Raw genomic sequence first — 15,996 nt, 5'->3', positions numbered from 1 at the left:
TCGATCTGTTAATGTGATTGCGACAGAAATATGGTAACAAAAGTGGCCTGAAATGTGGTCTCCACCAGACTCCTTTTGCAGGCTGAATAAATCGTAGAAATCAGCATAAAAAGGGGATACAATTGGCCAGAGGAGTTTCCCGACCATAGAGTATCCCTGGGGTGGCGTGTTGGACCCTTTCTGGCCAATGGATACTGCCTGGCCAATACTGTCTTATGCCACCCTAGGATCTGCTTGGGGATTATGGTTGTAGTACACTACTAGTAACGTTACCTTGATTTGCGCCCCTGTCGACCACTTTTCAAACTGCAGATTATGAGCAAATTCTAAGAAGCTTTCCAAGGAGCTTTAAGCTAATCTCCAAGCAGATCCTTTTCGGTGGCAAAAAGACGGTATCAAATTGGCCAGGCAGTATCCATTAGCCAGAGAAGGTCGCTGGCCACCAACGTTGGTGGGGGTAGCGACAAAAAAAAAAAAAAAACCAAAAAACAAGCTATATATATATATATAAAGGTAACAATCATTCCCCCACAACCTCTGCTTGGAGAGTTACGAGCTTTAAGCCTCCTTGGGCTTTCCAATACTTGAAGTGAACTTCTGTACTGACTACACAACGCATTTCCTGAACACCAGTACTTTGAAGTAGCCTCTACCGGTCCCCTTTAATACGCTGATAGAAAAATGGTAGAAATTAATGACCAAATAGACTGAATGATTTTCCAGTGGACGAAAAACTTCACTAGGTTTGCCATCTTTGATTGCCTTGTTTTCTCATCAACAGGCAAAAAATATTTCCCATCATTTTTCCCATTTTTGTAAAGAAGGGTTTCTAAAAGACAACACTGACAAATATGTAACATTAGCAAAAGTTCATGTACAATGTATTCAAATTGATAAGGTGTAACATTAAAATACTCCAGTTATTATGCTTCATTAAAATACTCCAGTTATCAAAATTCATTCTTGCACTTACAACAAAATATTTACATCAGGTGCTACAGTAGATTAAAATTTTTGACCTTGTTTCTTAGTAATATACAATCTGATGCCACAGTTTTCACAGATATTACCATTCACCCTTTGTCATGTAGCCCCTATAGAATAAATTTTTAGACATCATATTGTGTTTGTCAAAGGTCACTTTGGTATAAAGTCACTTCTCTGGACTTATAAATGATGAAGTTGATTTTACACTTTTCATGACAAGCATCATCTGTATGATGTATTTAACAATTACTACTGAGCATATCATTGTAATAGAAATGAATATTGCATGTGAACAGATAATATTCCATATTAAACATATGAACCAATGATACATTGTTCAGGCATAAGGGGCACACATCAATCCTGGAAAGGCATTTTACACCAATTATTAGTCTTCAATCTGGTAAAAATTAGTTACTAGCTTCTATAAGTCCTTAGATCTAGCTTCTGGTGTGTCCAATCGTCTGATCGGATCCAATCCTCTACTGCACATGTAAAGCCGGCCGAAGGTTACATTATGTAACGTTATCTACATATTGTTAAGCTGATCCACAGTGTCCTGTAGCCCTGCCTCAGTCAGAGCCTGCAGAAGAACCTGTAAGGTGGCGGCGTTGCCTCTCCGTGTCCGCCACTGCTCCAACATGTCCATGCAGCAGTCCTTGGCATCACGGTTGGCTTGCTTGTACTGAATGGTGTCAATGTCTGATCTAGTAAAGTCTAGGAAGTGAGCCAGGTCTCTCCAGTGAACGCTGACCTTCTCTTTGATGAAGAAGAAGTGTTGGCTCACATCTGGTGGTGATAAAATGCTGCTGTTTAGGATGTTGCATTATCAAGTAGGGTACAAACTGATGAGGCAGATGAACCAGCCAAAGTATTGGTCAGAAGGAATTCACTGCACACTGAATAATACTAGAACATCAAAGTAATGACTTACCAACATTATATAGAAAAGAAAATGAGATCTGCCATTCTATGCTGAACAAACAAAGTGCCCAGTTTTCCAGGTCACTTGTGACGATTCTTGTTTCAGCCAGCATCTTTCATTGTTAATTGCAGAGAATTTGGGAGCCAATGGTGAAGATCTAGAAATATCCTTATGCATGCCATTGAAAAAAAACAACAACTCACCATCAGGTCTTCTTTGCTCAATTGCTGCCCCATCATCTGAAACAAACAGAATCATTGATGACCATGTCACTCCTCTCAAAACTTGTCTAGGAAAGCATTTCAATTGTACTAATTCAATTGCACTTGCATAGGCAATGATTGTATCAAGTCTGGAAAGCTTGGCTTACCAGCATGGCAACAAGATGTACTCCGCCTGCACAAAACCCTGATTTTTCACGTTTTTTGTTGGATGTTTGGTCACCATTGCTGCAGAATTTTGCCTGTTGCACAGGATATCTTTTCCGACACAACATTTGGAACCTTATATACTTATATATTTAACCTTATATACACAAATATGACCTTATGTTCTGCCAAAGTGCTATGCAAAATACAGTTTTCGCGCAGGTGCAGTACGACATGCCGACATGCTCTGCTTACCCAGGTATCTTGTACAGCTGCAGATGACGTTGCTGGATTCAGCCTGTGGATACAGCTGCAGGGTCATCTGCAGGTGCTGAAGGTGCTGCAGGTGTTCGGTGCCAGGGTTCGATCTCTGGACAGTCATGTGGAACGACGGGTAGATCCTGTCACAGTCCAGGGTGTCTTCATACTCTAAACCTCCAGGGGGCTACAATAGTAGAAAGAATTACAACTCAAACAGTTGCCTTCTGTAACTCACTGTTTTTTTTCATTATGCTAGAAATTACGGTAAATTTAATAATGTTCAGTTCATGAAGTTCTGACTTTTATACCTATCCAATACTACCGGTGTCCATCTACTCTGCACAGTTACTGCTAGCCCCAGACATTCACCCACCTGTGGTTCAGCGTGAGCTAAGGTCCCATTCTCCACAGAAGCCTGCAGACAGTAGATACGGTGAGGCCGGAAGGAGCAGGGGAGGGAGTCCCAATGGTAGAACCTCGGGTGTAACTTTGACAAATCTTCCTGCAAGGTCTGCAACAACAGATCAGTATCAAGATGAAGCAAGTCATTACCAGTGTGCCCTATACCATCAGTGGGAGTAAGCTTGTCTTAGACAACTGTAAATTGACTGCAATTCAGTTGTCCACTGTGAAAGTTCAATAAACACTGGTCACCTCAATTTTGGAATGTCACTTTCCGAATTTTGAGACACCTATGTTGAAACCCCTGATTTTCAACTTTGTTATTCCTGGATGTACAGTGAACTTTTGCATGCCATTGGAAAGATCATGCTATCTTCAGTACCAGGTTGCTTTTTTTATGGTCAGAATGTACAAATTTATCAAGATATTTGACTTTAAAAATTGCAAGCCTGGCGGTCTAGAACACACACCGTCATGCCCAGCAGCTTAGCCTGGCAGTCCTAAACTTTAGCCCGCGGCCTGAGTTAGCCAGCCCGCATCCAGACCGCATCCAATTAGCCTCATGAACACCCCATGAAAACCACTGAATTAATGAGAATTCACATTTTCACACCTGTGTAATTAACAAGTTTGTGATAAATTCATGAGAGGTCTGGGCTCAATGGTTAGCCCGCGGGCCTGAACAGGCCTGTCGGTCTGTGGACAGGCTGGGCTGATGATTAGGCCTTATGATAGAGGACCTTCAGACTTTAAACACCAAACAGAAAGTGGGAAACAAAAATATGCTTCCAAATTGATGCTTCCAGATTGATGATGGTTTACACTTCATATCACTTAATATTAATAAACACCCTTCACATTTTCAGCTAATATTTTCAATAAGTGATTACATATTATTGACAAGTATGATGTACAGGTATGAATGATGATAACTTTCATGAATATTCATTTTGAACATTTTCTGCAAAAGCTTCAGAAATTTCTACTGGAAGAATTTTTCCTGTACATGGGAAGAATTGTTCTGCTATTAAGACTGCAGAAAGCTTTTTGAACATGTTTGAGGAGGTGGATTTTGCTGCTGCTGTGCTACCTGGGCTGATACCTGGGCGGGGTGTAACATTTGTGTAACGGTTATGACTAAAAAAGATCAGATAGCATCATAAAAGACCCTTGTCTCAGCAAGAACACTTCATATTAGACCTGATTGGTTGTGGTGTTGGAAGCCAACTTTTGAGGACACTTCATGGTCACTTACAGTTTCTGTTTGGCAGGTATAGTCCAATCTGTCCTACTATGGATGGGCAACTCCCCTGGCCAAATCCCTTTGAAACATCATGGGGGTAGAAATTTATCTTTTTTTTTAAAGAATGAAGACTTGGCTAAGTACAGGTCACAACAAAACAAGATGAATGGACATGGTTAACAGATAAACAATAACTCCATGGAAACATTTAAATCAAAAGGAAAACATTTGGAGTTTTAGTGCCATAATCCTGCCATGTATAAGCCTCAGCCGATGTACACTGAAAACATAAAAAAGCAAGGAATCGATCCTCAATTTGCAACATGAACTTGCTTTCAGTGCAAGGAGTTGTACAATGCTTTAGGAAATTCATGTTACATTTTCTTTTGTAATTATTCTGTTCCTGCACCTTTGTCATGCGGGTCATACCTCAGGTCACCTATTGTTCCAGGCATGCAAATGACCACTGTCCAATTATCAAATTAGAGAGTCTGGTCGGGCTACCCTGACATGGGTGCACTGGCACTGGCTCAATAGCCCGAAAAAATATCCTATCAGAAAATCTCATGACATTGTAATGACAGTGTCAGATGGCCTGGGTTCACACGCTGAGAACCATGTCTTGGCCAAATCTTTCTATCCCACAACTAGTTTGTAGTGTCATGATTAGATTAGATTTAGATTATGAACAAAAAATTAATGATGAGAATCTTTACAGGATTTGTAATAAGTCTAAATTACAATTTAATTGGAAGTGCTTGCCCAAGGCCTAGAGTCAATTCTATATTGCTATATTGCACATTACAAATTGTAACCATTTCGAAAAAAAACACAATGTTTCTAGATAATTTCAAAGTATGATTGAAAAAAAGTAGAAAATTTTCTAATTGTTACAATATTTGTGAAACATCTCAAATAGGTTATATATATAATGAAAAGAGCTGTTCATTCAGTTTGGATATTTCCCAAAAATTTAGGAACAGAACGTAAAATGCTTGTACAGCGCAGGATGTACATGTATGATAGCAGACCAGGTAGCCTGGGTGTAAGAAACAGGGGCGAGCTGTAGCGCCTATAGTATAACCCCCCCACTGTTACATGGGTACCAGACTGCTGCAAGGCTAGCTCCTTGGCTCCTGGAGGGCCAACATTTGCCCAAGGAAATGTCACCATAGAGTGATAATAGACATCCCTCAATAAGCCTATGAATTATATTGTAAAGGCTTGTTATGCCCTAGACACAAAGAACAGTTTCTTTAAAAATGGGTGACAAAAGGGGAGGGGAGGTGATTATGATAAAATTAACAAGTTCTAACTTCCAAGCAACAACTTGAAGTTAGTCTCCAGTCAGAAGCTGATCAATGTTAGACGTGTTTACAACTTGAGAAAGGGGATGCTTTTGCTTCCGAAGCAAAAGCATTCATTGAGTTATCAGACTGCATGAATTGTCATAACATACAAAAAATCAGATGATCATTGATCAATTACTAAGGTGACCTTGAGAGAATATTGATGTAATGTTGTAATTTTATAGAACAGGATTCTTCTTCAAGTGAATGAGTCTGAGAAACAAGTAATGGCATTATATTTAGTCTCTATGGCCGGCCAACTCCTCTGGCCAATGATGTTCCCCTTAGCCATGGAGCTACCTCCATGCCTTAGCCGATTGCTACTATTTATTTAGCCTGCAAAGGAGTCTGGTGGAGACTACATTACATGTGTATTGGTGTGGCCTAACAGTTGTATATATTTATTATACAGTCATTCCTGCCGAAATTTCTAGGAAGGATTCTATCTGCAGGAATCTACAATGTCTTAGTAGGTTTTTCCTGCAGAAATTTCCTGCAGGAAGAAAATTTTCAAAATTAATTTCCATGCATGTTATCATTCATACCTGTCCAATTATCAAATTAGAGAGTCTGGTCGGGCTACTAGTACCCAGACATGGGTGACATGGTCTTTGCAGCTTGCACTGGGTAGCTCAATAGCCCGAAAAAATATCCAATCAGAAAACCTTATGACATTGTATATAATGACACTGTGTCAGATGGCCTGGGTTCACACGTTGAGAACCATGTCTTGGCCAAATCTTTCTATCCCTCAACTAGTTTGTAGTATTATGATTAGATTAGATTTAGATTATGAACAAGAAATTAATGATGAGAATCCTAGTTTTATTTTTTAAGATAGTCGGTCATCTTTTCAGGCTCCTACTGGGTGACCCAGTAGTCAAGCTGCCCAGATAGGGGTACTGTAATTCGACGTGTAACTCAACAATAGTCCAACTTGATAATTGGACAGTGGCATTTGCATGTCAAGAACAATAGCTAAACTTAGTTTCATCCCGCATAACAATTGTTCCTTGATCAGAATAATTACCTGAGAACTGTTGAACCATGGTTGAACAGAAATGGACTGAGGATTTTATAACTCCATTGCTTGACAGCAGGTTTAAGTTGCAATGCATGTATTAGGCTTCTTGCTCATATTATATAGTACTAGAATTTTGTCTGGCAAAACTGTCTGTAACATAATTTTCCCAATGTTTCAACTGAACTGAACTGAACTTCAATGACATTCAGGATGCTCATGAGAAAAAATTGTTTCATTTTCTACCCCTAGCTGGTACAGAACGTGTTTGTAAGCTATTCTTTCTTTTTTGTGGTCTACATGTAGTGGAAAGAGCATGTGAAGCTGAGTGATTGAGTGAGTGAATGAGGTTGAAAGCGGCAAAAATGTACAACACTGTTAACAGATGGGTGTGGATTATTTTCTGCTCTGAGAATGAAGTTTTACACATCACTTGGATCAGACCGCGGGCTGAGATGTAGTCCGTGAGGTCTGAATCCTTACCCCACCAGGCTGAAATTGGCACAGACAGTCTGCAAACATCAATCAATTCACGCCTTCCATGCCATTGTTTTGGGCTTTTTGCACCTCTTTGACCAGAAATTCCAGACCGCGGGCTGAAGTTAGGCTGACGGTCTGAATGGTTTTTGAGCAAATCAGCCCGCGGGCTGGGATTCTACACCTGTAGTCTAGTGCCTTTAGACCGAAGGTCCTGTAATTAAAACTTGCGGGCTAGTTGTTAGGCCTGACGGGCTGTTAGGAAAGACCACCGGTCTGCTTGTATTTATTATTAATGATATCTTAAGTTATGAACACTGCAGAACAATAATTTTCATATCACTGTGCTCATTACACCAAGAGCTACACACTGATGTGAAACTTGAATGTTGAAAATCAATTTTTACTTGAGTTTCCAAATGCCTTGTGACTTTCCAAAATTGATGCGACCAGTGTTAATAAAGACATCTTGAATCTTGAACCTAGACTTTCTTAGTTTTCTATCATGTCTGATGAATGATATCTTTTATCTTTATACTAGGTTCAAATGTGTGTCTTGTTAGTATGCTTGTGATTGTTTTGTGCGTGGGCCACAACACCAGCCCCCGCTGCCTGTGGCCCACGAGTATTGTATTTGTTTACAATCCTAATAAATCAAATCAAATCAAATCAATCTTTTATCTGACAATGCTTTTGCAGTCAGTCAGCCTAGTCTTCCTGAGGGCTGTACTTAGAGTAATCTTACTAACATTGTACCTATCTGAAATAGGACATGATTTATCCATTGTAACTAGTCTTCCTGAGGGCTGTACTTAGAGTAATCTTACTAACATTATACCTATCTGAAATAGGACATGATTTATCCATTGTAACAGCTAACATGAGCAGTCTGATGCCAGGTTCCAATGCCAGTAGCTTTTTGATGAGGTTAGTATGAGAATGGGGTAGATATGGTAAGACAAGAGCACCTGCATGCTGTAGCTACGAGTACACTGAATCTGACTTACCTCTACCATCCCCTTGGTGTTAGACACAATGTGAGCCTTTACATCCACACCATGGGGGGTCTGAGACGTTTTGAAGAGAGTGAACAGGCCCCTCCTGTTCATGGTCAAGGCTTGGAGTTTCTGCAGCATAGAAGCCCAAAGACTCCCGTTCTGATGCCTGGTGAGGAAGTGAGTGGGGGTGACGTCTGCAGGATGAAGTGTCGTGTTTCCTGCCACAACATGCGCAGCTCTGACGTCATCCGGGGATAGAGCTGTGGGGACAAGTGCAGTGATGGACATGATCTCATCAGAACGAATGTCAAATAAGTCTCATTAACTTATGCGTGGAAGAAGAAAACCTGAGACACTCCAAATACAAACATCTTGCGAGATGCAGAGAGACTGTCCGGAACTCTGCCTTGTCCCAACCCTAACCGATTCAGGAGTAGAACTTAAGATAGGCATGGCTCTGGATACAACAGGTGCGACTCATGCTACAACAACTGGTTCATCATTCATTTTGTTGGGGATTGACCAGTACTAGCGCAGCCTTCAATGGTAACTCTCAGAAGTCATCTTGGGCAAAAAAGAACCAGGTTCTGTTATATCCAGAACTGTGCTTTATCCAGAACCATACTAAGGCACAGTTCTAGATAGTCCACCCTGTATCCTGAACCATGCCTGCGGCAAATCTGTGTTCTTGGATACCTGGAGACTATCCACAACAGTGCCATCCCAACCCTAACCCATCCAGGTACAGAACTAGATAGGCACGGTTCTGGAAACAATAGAGACTATCCAGAACAGTGCCTGGTCCTATCCCATTCTGGAGTAGGACTACATTTTGTACATGTAGACAGGAAAATTTCTGGATATGATTTGTCCTCACCACTGCCGTCCTCCTGTGACAGGTCCAGGATGTGCGGCAGGAGGAGCTCCACAGGTACATCGTCACCATGGTTACACTGGATGTGGAAGAGTGGACCAATCAGCTCCCAGTCCTCGCTCTCTGGCCAGTGTTCAGACGGGTTCACTGTCCTGTAGGTCAGCTGGACGGGGCAGGGGGTAACGACCCCCAGGTCGGTGTGTTTGCACAGGAACTTCCCCCGGCCGGGCAGTTGTACAGACCTAAGATAATATAACAACCAACAGAGTAAGTCATTGATACAACCAAGTTAAAACACAGACATGCCCACAGAATCCTTCTACACATGTACCAGTAGTCAGCTCCTTTCATGTTAGTGAGTGCTGCACTACAATTACCCTATGCTAGTTACAATGTAATTTTCTACATTTCTAAAAATAACAAAGAAATAAAGGTTGCCAGGGTGACTATCTGCAACACAAACAAATTCTGAATGCAGTTGACGCTCCTTGAAGATCCTGAACATTTTCCACTTTTGCCAGAATTTGATGATAACTAAAGCATCAAACTTCTTACATGATGAGAAAAGGAAAAGAACCAGCCTCACCATGTTGTGACTCCCTGCTCATCTACAGAAGCATCAGGTTCAACCTCCACTTCCGGCATCTCCTCTATGTAGTCCTGGTGGCAACAAAGACTGGGATTAATGAACTGTGTTTTGAAATTAGGACATTTTCATAGACATTGTGCATCACATAGATCTTAGTGTCTTCTGATATATCCTTAACCTAACTCACCTTGAAGGCAGTCTTCACAATGTCTAAGAGAAAAGCCCTGAACAAATGTTCTAAGATCCATATTTACCTTGAAGGCAGTCTTCACAATGTCTAAGATCAGCCCTGCCCTTTTATTCTACGACCTTAACCTAACTCACCTTGAAGGCAGTCTTCACAATGTCTAAGAGATCAGCCCTGAACAAATGTTCTAAGATCCATATTTACCTTGAAGGCAGTCTTCACAATATCTAAGAGATCAGGCCTGTCCATGTCCTTTAAGACAGTCTCCAGCTGCTTGAGGTCGTGAGGCAGTCCGTGGCGCCCTCCCCACATCCAGACCTGCAGTACCCTGCAGGCCCGCTGGATGGCGCTGTTGTACTGTGCCTGTATGCTGTCCAGTCGCGGCTGTGGGATCCCCAGGCCAGCTCCCAGCCGCCGCCAGTCTGAACCCAGTCTGCAGCTCAGCTTCGTCAGCAGATGGCTTTCTGGAAAAGAAACAGGATTCAGGACTGAAGCCCAAAAGTAATTCAACCTATGATTTAACAATTGTCCCTGCTTTAGACTGAACAAGATTGTTTTGAGATGGCACATTTTTCTACCTCATTGAAACGTTACAAACTGAAAACAAACAAAAAAAGTGAATGTGGAAGGCCAAACCCCACGAGATTGACCGAGGAAGAGATAAATCGACAACCCCGGGATAATAAAAGTTATATTTACTATTGAATAACTCAAGAATTAGGGGCTGTCGAGGCCCAAAAGTAGGCCCAATTATTTAATATCAATTACTAAACCCTTCCCAAAAATGTGTCATTCTCCTGGCAGCTATGAGAACACACTTGCCTGCTGCAGTAGCCAGCTCGCTCTCCTTCAGGGGTGGTTTGCTCTGCCTGGATTTCTGCTGTTCTGCCTCTTCCCCACCTTCAAGACTCGGTTTGCTCTGCCTGTACTTCTCCAGGAAGTTTTCTGTGAACATCAGGATGGTCTGTTCCAACACCTGCGTTGTCTGTTCATCAGCTGTGGACAGAGTTAGAAGACTAACAAGTCAGTACTACATTACGGAGAAGTTGAAAACATTTGTCCCATAGACTTTGATCAAAACAACTTGCATGCATCTTGAGTGTAAACCCTTACATCATGCAAGTCATAAATACCAACAACACAGCTACAAACAGTAAGTGTACTTGGGCTTGTACCAGGTTGTATCAACACATCAACAAAATATCTTATAATCAAGAATGAATGGATTTCAAGAAACTCAATGAAAGCTGTACCATGTTCGCCTCCAAGAAGCACAACCTGACTTCTGAGTTTCTCATTGTCTTGTAGAAGGTCGTCTACTCTTGTTGCCATGGCAACATTAGCTTCCTGTAGTTGTTGTATTTCCAGCTTGTGGTCCAGCAGGACCTTCTGTGCCTGCTCCTCCTTGTCCCTAAGCCTGGTTACCTCTGCACGGAGACTGTGGACCATGGCCTCCTGTGTCTCACTGTGATGCTGCATCTGTACAAGTTTCTGTTCTGCCTGTCTGATCTTCTCCTTGGTCTGTTGCTGAAAAAATATTGTTACAGCTTAAAAATCCACATGTACAAATATTACTGCTATGTTGTGGGAGGTAAATATGAGCTCAGGTATTCCGTGTATTCCTGAAACACATTCTTTACTATCACACCATACATGGAAACCCAACTTGACCAACCGGGGTTGACATGGCCTCCTGTGTCTCACTGTGACGCTGCATCTGTACAAGTTTCTGTTCTGCCTGTCTGATCTTCTCCTTGGTCTGCTGCTCCTCCTGAAGCCCCTCACCAGAAGACCCTCCGGCTGCCGGGCGCTTGGCTGGTGGCCCGCCTGATGTATCTGCCGGCCGCTTGAGTCGCTCTACCTGGAATATAGAGGTTTGGCATAGGTTGGAAGGCAGTCTTTTCCACTCACAAATAAGGCAAGACCCTCTGATCTTACTTCAAACAGTTAACACAGAATCATGGTACATGTACATTTGTATCACCAAAGACAACTAAGATGCATCCCTCTGTGCCAACTCAGGAACACTATTAATGCTCACACAGTATCATGGGACATGATTGTACATTCAGTGTGACCAAATACCTTGATCCGACCTGCCTCCTGTGCCAGTTGGCCCATGCCGATGTCACTCAGCTCCTGCTGAAGCTTGTCCATGGACGCTTCATGGTCTTTCTCCATCCACTTCAACAGCACATTATTGGCCTGGTAACTCGGATTTGTCTTGTCTTTACCCTAGAGGCAGAACATCCACTTATATATGCAATGTTCGTTACCTTTAATATATTACATGTAGTAGAAATCAATCAATCAATCAATCAATCAACCAATCAAACTAAATGATCCAACAATACAGCTGTAAATCTAACACACACATGTATTTCTTGGATATCAATCATTTGAACTTCTCTAACCACATATAATATTTGATTTTTCTCACCAGGATACTGGTTCTTTCACTTGCTGTAAGTCCAGCTACTGTGGCCAGAGCCTCCACCTCAACTCTTTGTGTCACGTTTTGTGAGAAACAGAAGAATAGTTTTCCAAATTCTCTTCCTGGAAGAAATTAAAAACTGACATTGTTTGGATTAACTGCGACTGTTTAGATTTCAGGTTTGTTTCTATTAACCAGAGCAAATCAGAAGGTGCAGAACAATCAATAACATGCAAAACCTTTCTGTAATTTACTGGATGTATTCAAAAGCTTACTGACATATGTCCTAAAAATGGTCATAAACAACTTAGTGCATGAAAATAAATCATTTTTCATTTCACATTAGATTTGATCATTCATCTTTTTGGTCAAAACAATAGCTCTGAGACATTCAAAAGTGAAAAATCAGACATTCAAAAGTGAAAACATCATCATCATTTATATTTTTAAAATTGCTTTTCTCATCCATACCTTCCTTTTCCCCCAGCTTTCTTCTGAGGAAGTCCATGATGGCGGCTGTGCCTTTCTCACAGACATCAGGAGGGGGATATGTCAGGGGATTTCTTACAATCTCCAATCTCACAATTTGGGTCATATGGCCCAGTTTCAGGGGAAGGCGGGAAATCCTGTTATTTGACAACAAGAGCTCTGTAATGTTGGGTAGGTTCATGATTTGTTCAGGAACTGATGTGAATCTGTTGTCAGAGATGTTTAAGTACTTCAGCTGCACCAGTTCCCTAACACCTTCCGGTAATGACTCTAAGTCACTATTCTCCATGTGTAAATTTTCAAGGTTCTTCAGTCTGCCAATGTCTTCAGGTACAAGTGAAGGTTTGCCCTCCCCAGCCCACTTCCCCATGTATAGCTCCTTTAGACCCTTCAGCTGCAGCACCTGTCTGGGGAACTCATCAAACTGACAATCCATGATATCAAGCCTCGTCAGTCCTGTGAGCTGAGATATCTTGTCAGGGAGGCACTTGAGGGGGTTGCCTCCCAGGCCCAAGTAGCCAAGTTGAAGAAGTGAACAGACTTCCTCTGGTATCTTTTTGAATATATTATTCTGGATGTTGAGACCATGAAGTTGTTCTAACCTGGAGAATCCATCAGGCAATGTCTCCAACTTGTTGTGTGATAAGAGAATGACCTGTAGGTTATGTAGAGTGGTGATTGCCTGGGGAAGTTGTGTCAGCAGGTTGCTGTAAAGTTCAAGCCTCTGAAGCTTCTGTAGTTGCCCTATTTCCTCAGGTATGCTCTTCAGCCTGTTGTTAGACAGGTCAAGACATTCGACGTCTCTGTTGTCAAACACCTCGGCTGGCACAGAGGTCAGTCCTTTGGCACTAAGGTCGATAGTGAGCAAGCCATCAACCACTTTAGGTTGGAGAGCTAAAAAAGTAGAAAAGAGATTGTTTTGAAGTAAGCATTACAGGTTTTAGTGGATGCAGAAAGGATTTCTAACCACACTATTGATATTAAAGCTAATACATGATATATATAATATTATTATATAATACAACTTCACTAGAATATAGATAAAGAACAGAGATAGAATAGAGAATAATTTCAAAATGTATTCATGATCCTACCTTGATTATTAAGGAATAAAAAGCAATATACTTGTGATACAGCAAGAAACTTAAAACAAGAGAGAGAGAGAAAAAAAGAGAGAAAATGTTAAATGATTATGACATCATCATGACATTTACACAGAACAGGATAACTGTACTCCTCTATCAGAAACCATCAGTTTGCAATGGAAAAATACATCACCAGACAGCGCTGTTGAGATGCCTCATCTGCCCTGATGTCTTACCCTGCAGGAAACAACAGGATTTCAACAGTTAGGATTTTACAAGTGATGCTTTAGGCAAATTAGTATTAGAAGTTTTTGACATGATAATTGTCGAATGCAACAGGTGCAGGTTGAATACAACAGGTGGAAGCCACATGTTTTACTACCAGTAATGGATGTATTTTGGGCTTACTTTAAACAACTGGAGCACCTGCTGCACATCCTCTTGTACTGCAAGCTCTTCTGCTGTCTTATTATCCTGTGTGTAAAGTAAACACATCCATGAAGTCATTAACAACACTAAACATCATCATAACATATTGATGCTTGTCTTTTCTATGCTTTAGTTGCACAAAAAAGGGGTTTGTAATAAGATGATGATATTTAAGGTATAACTTGTGGTGTAGTGCATGTATCTTAAGTTTATAATACTTGGTAGGTAGGAATTTATGAGCTTGGGAAAAGGAAGACCAAGGTCAATTTTGGGTACTCTAGCGGTTTTGTAAGGTACTGCAGGGGTACATGGGTTTGATATCTCATGCTGTGGCCATACTATGGTCTTGATTTTTGATTGGGACATAGATGTTTGGATAGTAAGTATCTGGTGTGGTTTTTAGTGAAATGGGGTTCTTTTTTGGAGCTTCTGTGGTCATTTTTATGACGGAATGTGTCTAGACTGGATAACTTTTGATGTTGTGGATGTTTTTTACAGTTTTTTGTAGGTAGTTTGTAGTGTGGAAAAAGAAGGTTAAGTTTGAATTTGGGTATTCCAGTAAGGTTAGATGGCGCCAGGCATGAAGATTTAATTTTGTTGACACCACTATTCTAGCCCCTGTAGTTCAGGTGACCAGATGCTCAAACTGTATGGTGCCACTCACATGCAAAACAAAAAGTCAAACTATTTACAGCAGCACAATTCTGCAGGCCTCGAAATTAACTTTTACTATTGTCCCAGAATTGTCCCAAACATAGATTTCAATTGTCCCGAACTGAAGATGGACTGTCCCAGCCTGCTTTTCAGGAAATAAGTTTGTGACAACAATAAGAAAACAACAACTGAATTTGTACAACTTGAAGTCCACTTTATTAGTATATGTAGGGAAATACATGATAATATCATGGGCATGGCACCGTCCCTGATATTTGGAATCCCTGATTGGTCAAATTTAAATGTTTGTCAGAGTATTATATATTTATAGGCTGCCAGCAGTCTGCAGCAGGATGGATGGATCACGTTCCTAAATGACGTGGACGGTCTGAGAATTTTCCAATTGCCCTGAAATTGTCCCGAAACATAATTTGAATTGTCCCAAGCTGAAAATTTAGTGTCATTTGACACTGGGACAATGTTAATTTCGAGCCCTGTTCTGATTACCCAAACTAATACATGACGAAGGTATGAGATCATCAAGCTCTTGTTACTTCCATGAAAAATGGAGGTATTGTTTTTGGCCTGTCTGTGCGTCTGTCTGTCTGTGTGTCTGTGTGTGTGTGCAGTACCAAGGTCATCCACTAGGAGGCCCATATTTGACCTTGACCTTTGTCTTCCTAAGACTTACAAACTTACCAAATGTCATCATAATTCATAAAGGCGTTATGAAGTTATGCTGACTACAAATGTGCGGAAACACAAACACACACACACACAGACAGACATGCCAAAAACAATACATTTGTACCTCCATTTTTCATGGAGGTAAAAAGCATACTTACACTGTTCCTATTAACAGTGTTGGCTCCAGCCCTCAGCAGTACTCTGACACACTCAGGGTGTCCTTTCTTTGCTGCTGCATGAAGGGGAGTCTCATTCTGTAGGTACAGCAAAGTGTGAGATGGTCAAAAGGTACTACACATACATGTAACAGTCTCACCATGTAACCAAATGACTACACCAGCCCCTTTAGTCCCACACACAAGTCCTGACATGACTCAAAACAAATGTTTAGCCCTAAAGTTGGGACAACACAAGTAAGGCTCCAACTGATACAGACATGTTACATGTACCAAATTATGTAATCTTCAGCTGTAAGTGAAGCCTGACAGTTCCCATGACTATAGCACAGTATCTGATAGTCAGGACACCGGAAAGACA

The 15,996-nt window shown here is 41.2% G+C and overlaps 1 protein-coding gene across 1 annotated transcript; it reads right to left on the bottom strand.

Moving 5' to 3' along the window:
* Positions 1-906: 906 nt before the first annotated feature.
* Positions 907-15,737, bottom strand: LOC109479427 (the record flags this gene model as incomplete). The annotated part of the gene is made up of 16 exons (XM_019781393.1): positions 907-1,776; positions 2,116-2,151; positions 2,536-2,725; positions 2,915-3,052; positions 8,041-8,291; positions 8,909-9,147; positions 9,492-9,565; positions 9,886-10,145; positions 10,504-10,677; positions 10,935-11,208; positions 11,357-11,542; positions 11,767-11,916; positions 12,122-12,237; positions 12,587-13,498; positions 14,097-14,163; positions 15,618-15,737. Coding segments are annotated over 16 exons (3,447 nt in total), but the record flags the coding sequence as incomplete, so codon positions are not given.
* Positions 15,738-15,996: the final 259 nt, after the last annotated feature.

This window comes from Branchiostoma belcheri, unplaced genomic scaffold (assembly GCF_001625305.1).
Source record: "Branchiostoma belcheri isolate BF01 breed outbred unplaced genomic scaffold, Haploidv18h27 scaffold484, whole genome shotgun sequence".
Taxonomy (NCBI): domain Eukaryota; kingdom Metazoa; phylum Chordata; class Leptocardii; order Amphioxiformes; family Branchiostomatidae; genus Branchiostoma; species Branchiostoma belcheri.
Note: the sequence above shows the minus strand (reverse complement) of the source record. Positions and strands in the feature narration are given on the sequence as shown.